The 5,475-nt window shown below is 51.9% G+C and overlaps 1 protein-coding gene across 1 annotated transcript in view; it reads left to right on the top strand.

Moving 5' to 3' along the window:
* Nucleotides 1-3,010: 3,010 nt before the first annotated feature.
* RMND5A (required for meiotic nuclear division 5 homolog A) overlaps nt 3,011-5,475 on the top strand; it is a 57,488-nt gene continuing 55,023 nt past the window's right edge. Inside the window, exon 1 of the mRNA XM_007466731.1 lies at nt 3,011-3,441. Coding sequence (XP_007466793.1) covers nt 3,300-3,441 — 142 coding nt within the window. The 5' untranslated portion in view covers nt 3,011-3,299. The remainder of the gene's footprint in view (nt 3,442-5,475) is intronic.

The following is a 5,475-nucleotide window of genomic DNA, read 5'->3' as shown; positions in this document are numbered from 1 at the left end:
ACCGCAAAAAAAAAAAAAAAAAAAAGGACTAAGGAAGGTGAAGGATGTAGAAACTAAAAAGCCTCATTTAAGACATTAGGAAGTTAGACTCAACAGAACGTGTGGAGGGTGAATGGAAAAGGGAGTGAGACAATCTTTGTCCTTAGGGATACTGATGAGGACAAAATCCTGGGAAGCACCAATAATTCTAGGGTGACTGAAAGCAGCTGACTTAGTAGACGGATCTTGAGAAGGATGTAGTTGGCAATGGAAACAGGTTAGTGGAGTCAAGAAATCTGATGGGGAAAAGGTTTTCAAGAATCCTAGAGGTAAGTTAATGATGAGGATGGTGAAGTGGGACAGGAACATGGGAGAGTTAAGGTAATGCTGACAAAAACTGAGGAGTTAAGAGGAGGAAAGTCTGCTGTAGAAGGGAAATACGGATTCTGTTTCTGACATGTTGACTGGAGGTAACGAGTCCTCTGGATGATGATGTCTTGCTAGTTGGGGGGAATGTGAAGCTGGTTTATGAGACACATCAAGGCTGGAGAGGGGCAATTTTAATGTGTTCTCATAGTATAGCAGGTAAAGGGAAAAGAGAAGGTTGAGGATAGAACCTGGGACGAATGCTCATCCACATAGGTGACTAAATGAGAAAGAAGAGCCAGCAAGGGAGAAGGGGTGACTGAACCATACCATGGCAATGCCCTGAATGTGAAGGAAGAATTTTAAAAGTGATGGTGATATCACTTTTATCATGTGTTGCATGATAAATAGTGATGGTGCGAACCCACCCGGAAACCCATTCCGGAGGTCAAGGAAAAAAAGAGGGAGAAAGGGTGACTGAGCTTATCAAGGAAATCCTTGGAGAAACAGGAGGAACAAGGGCAGAGGATTTGTTTGGGCAGTTTGGCCATGAAAGGACTGAGAGGAAAAGGGAAACAGCTTGAGGAGGGTTACATGAAGGTTCCCCCCATGTCCCCAGGCCAGCTGGCAGTTTAGGAAGAGAGAAGGGACTCATGTCCCCAGGTCAGCTGGCAGCTTAGGTATTTGACAACAGTTAACAAAATGGATGCTACAGGTAGACATACTTTGAGAAGAGTGGCAGAGGGTGCTGGAGTTAGATGTTTTTCACTTTCTCAGTGAAGCCGGAATCAGGGCCACCTGCCAAGAAAGGAGAAAGGAAATCAGGTTAGGTAGGGAAGAGAAAGAAGATATGTAACAGCAACAGTTGGGGCTGCCCTTGAGAATTACCAAGAAATAAATTAAAGGATTGGGTGCTAGACCAACATGATTCCGTGACTTTAAACTGCCATCTCACATTTACTCCTGGGAACTGACAACAATAGTAACAACCGCCATCACTATTTATCATGTGGTTATCATGTGCTTCTGGGTGTTTACATCAATTATCTCACTTAATTTTCCTAACAATGACGTGAAGTATTATTAATTCTGATTATTTCCAAATTATAAAAAAAGGAAATTGAGGCTCAAAGAGGTTTTACCTTAATTAAAAAAAAAAAAAAAAAAGATTTCATACTATGTTGCCAGGCACTGTTCCAGGCACAGAAAAGACAGGCAAGGGGGCTGCCTTCGTGGAACTTTATTGAAGAGGTGCAGACAGAAAAGTAAACGAATAATTTAATCCGATCATTTCAGATTTTAATAAGTAGAGTGAAAAGAATAAAACTGGTAGTATAATAGGTATTATAATAAATGATATAGTTTATTACATCCAATGGAGGAGGGAGTGCGGGAGGGTAGAAGATACGTTAGTGTGGTCAGGGGAGGACCCTCTGTGGGACAAGTGAGCTAATGACAAGGTGGATGACAAGGTGGAAGAGCTTTCCAAGGGCAAAGAAAAGCTAAGTACAGAGGCCCTGAAGCAGGAACCAGCTTGGCTCCTCGTGCAGCTTAGTGAGCAAGCAGGTATAGGCCAAGGTTGGAGGCGCCACGTCAAGTCAAGGAACGGATTTACGCAAAGGGGGTTACTCCATCCGATTCAAAGCAGTAAGGCGCCGAAGAGGCAGGGGCCAGGCCGTCAGGATCTCCGACGCGAATCTGCATTCCGCGAAGCTGCCCGCATTACACGCGGGGTGAGGCAACCGGTCAGGAGAGGCTCCAGGCCTAGGGGCCAAAGGGCCGAGGCCTGCGGGGGTGGAGGTGTGAGGCGTGTGACCTTCCGGTGTCGCAAGAGTCGAGACAGCACCGCGGACCGCGCCCGGCCAGCAGGCAGACCCCCTCTCCCGCCCCAGAATCACCCCCGCCTTTCATTCTCCTTAGCGACCCTCGCCTGCAGCACCACCCACCACTCCTGGCCAGGCTTGATTTTTCCTCCGGGGCGGAAAGTCCGTCTCCCAAGACTTCGGAACGACAGTACACCCAGGAGTGATGGGGAGATGAAATAACTCAGGGCTAGAGCGAAGTCCTACGGGAAATAGACCTTTTTATTTCTGCCTTGTTTTCCCTCTCGGCTTTCTAGAAACGACTTACTTCCCGGGATGCTCTCCAAGTCACCCCCTCCAACAGCGAGTCTATTGGTTTGGCCCCTAGTCTCGGATTGGCTGAAGGGTTACACCTCGGCCAGGGATTGGAGGACGTTTGTTCCTTACGTATTCCCGGCGCCCATTGGTTCGTTTCCCCGTTTCTGGGCGGAGTGGTTCGGGACGGTTTCCACCCTCTTGTTTACGGAGCGCGTAGTTGTAGCGCTCTCGAATCTCTGGGGCTGTCTCCAAAGTTCCCTATTTAGCTCTTCGGACCAATTGGGTCCTTGCTCCACCCTCTCCCGCTCCCTTGCACGCCTCCCGCGTGGTACGGCCCACAGCTTTAGAGCGGCGGCGCAAGCGGACGCTCGTCGCGTTCCTCTGCCCGCGCTCGTCGGGTTGCCTCCCCCCTCGAGGGTGCTCTTGGTACGGCCCGCGCCTCCTCCTTCTCTAGCTTGGGTGGTTGCCTCCCCCTTGGGTCGGCGGCGCTTGGTGCCGCCCGGGAGAACCAGGTCATCGGTCGGTTCCCGTGAAAACAAAAACAATCGGCGGCGCCTAGGCTGGCAGCCGAACGCGGGGATCGGGGGCGCGGGGCCGGGTGGGACCAGCGAGCGGGAGCAGCGGCGACGCGCCGGGGTCGGGGCGCCATGGGGCAGGCGGGCACGGGCTTCGCCGGGGTCCCCAGGCGCCGGGGCTAGCGCGTCCGCCGCCTCGGCCGCCCGCGCCGCCCGCCTAGGGGACGAGGAGCAGGACGCAGCCTCGGCCGGGCCCGGGCCGAACGGCTGCGGACACCCGGGCGCCGGGGAGCCGAACGCCGCCGCCGCCGCCTCCGGGATGGATCAGTGCGTGACGGTGGAGCGCGAGCTGGAGAAGGTGCTGCACAAGTTCTCAGGCTACGGGCAGCTGTGCGAGCGCGGCCTGGAGGAGCTCATCGACTACACGGGCGGCCTCAAGCACGAGATCCTGCAGAGCCACGGTAGGGCGGCCCGGGTGGGCGCGCGGGGCCGGGCCCACCCGCCCGCGTCCCTCAGGCCCCGGCGGGCTAGGAGGGTGCCCGGTCCCGCCTTCCCCGGGGCGCGGAGACCCACCAGGCCCCTGTGACTTTTTCTCCTTCTCTCGCCCGATTTGTCTCTAACCTGCCCAGTCCTCGTTGTTAATTACGAGTCAGAGCAAACCCACCCGGAAACCCATTCCGGAGCCACGGGCTCCAGCCCGGGTTAAACGGGGATGGGGGCCGGTCCTTCGCATCTGCAAGCTGCTACACTCCCGGGGTGGGCGCTCCTCGTCAATTGCCTTGGGCCCAAGGATCTGGGCCATGAGAGGGTCAGTGCAGCGAGCCCCCTCCTCCCCTGCTCCGATCACTTAGCCCGGGGACTTTCCTCGCCTTCCTTCTCCTTTTTTTTTCTTCTTTTTCTTAAATTAGAAACTCGAGTGTTATTCTTAGCTGTGGATTAACGGAACAGCCGCTCCTGCAAGTCCATAATTTGACTCTGTGTAGAGTCAACTCCGCAGTGGCACCGACACGATTCCTAGGAAACTGGCTAAATCAAACTGTTCAGCTCTCCTAACGTAGCCTGCAAAGAGGCAGAGGCAACTCTCCGGAAACACATTGTAACATAAGTTGTTAGTTAGTTGCGTTACCTGGTCAAGTTTTTACTTGATTTCCTTTCAGAAAACAGATTTTCTCTAGAAGGTGTTTTCCCTATATTATTATTGCCCTGGGCCCTGGGGGCAGATACGTTGCCAGAGTTAACTTGTGGAAGCTGGTTGGGAAGGGTTTTGGGTTTGGGTTTTGTTAAAGGTCTGGTATCCTTAGATTAAAATATCCATGGTGTTGATTCCTTCGGAGCAAGAAGTAAAGGACTTTATTTAATGGATTTATTGAAGAGGTTGGGAGGTCTTCTCAACTCAGAGGCTGAACAGAAGTTTCTGACAAGGGAGGTTTGGTGGCTGGGGTGATGTCGATACTGTGGTAGGTGCGATTGAGGACAGTGGCAATAGCCGAGCTTCTCTCCACCTCTCCTTCCTTCTTGTACACCTTCCTTTTCCAGACTGCTTTCAGTTGAGAGTTAGTGCTCATCCATGATGAGGGAGTCTTAACAGCAACATCTTATCGTGGACACCGGCAGTCACGTTTGAACTCCGGGGCAGAAGCAAACCAGAGACCATAGTGGGGGTAGGACTTGGAATATGAATATGGAAAAATGAGCAGACCTAGACGGCTGACCGTGATGGGGAAGGAGAGGTGGAGTGGGGTGGGATTCCTGGCAAGGCTCTGGTGAACTTGGTTTTGGACAAAGTTGGCCTTGAAAGGCCAATGATGGTAGCCAAGGGCATAATGTCTACTGGTGGCTGAAGATGTATAGATGGAGTTTGGGAGGAAAGTAAGGTTTAAGATGGTTTCCTGGTGTCATTCCTACAGGGGAGAGTGAAGGAGATTACTTAGGCTGCAGGGAAGAAAGACTCTAGGATCTAACCACAGCCTTGAACTCCTGTTGAAGAGCGGAGGGCCAGGAGGTGCCCCCAGAAACAGAAAGGACAGGCTTAGAAAAAGAGAGGTTGGTCAACTGGTATTTGCTATTGGGAGTCAGTGACCCTCTTTGCTTGCAGTTTCATAGAATTGTTAAACTAGGTGACTGGGAGTTAAGAAAAATAATGCAGATTGAGGGGTGAGGGGCTGCTTAAGTAATGGAGCTGAAGGTGTGCCCCCTCTGCCTTCAACTGGAGAAGAGATCTTTGTTTTGTTAAAGACAGAAAGGGAAGGAGTGGGTGCAGGGTGCAGACTTGGAGCGGTGGAAGGAACATTTCATTTTTGGGGACCAGGTCAGAGATTGAGGGCTTGGATAGGCAGAGCTTGAGATGCAGAAGATGGAAAGTAAAATCCCTTTCTTCCATGAGAGGACAGAGGGCATATTAATTGAAGGGGAATGTGATTGTGAGCCTCGTTTTAGGGGATTTGGGGCCCATCCCAGATGGATAAAATAATTTTGAGAACTTGCTGAAGCAGGAA

This window comes from Lipotes vexillifer, unplaced genomic scaffold (assembly GCF_000442215.2).
Source record: "Lipotes vexillifer unplaced genomic scaffold, Lipotes_vexillifer_v1.1 scaffold1158, whole genome shotgun sequence".
Taxonomy (NCBI): domain Eukaryota; kingdom Metazoa; phylum Chordata; class Mammalia; order Artiodactyla; family Lipotidae; genus Lipotes; species Lipotes vexillifer.
This window is presented reverse-complemented; position numbering and strand designations above follow the sequence as displayed.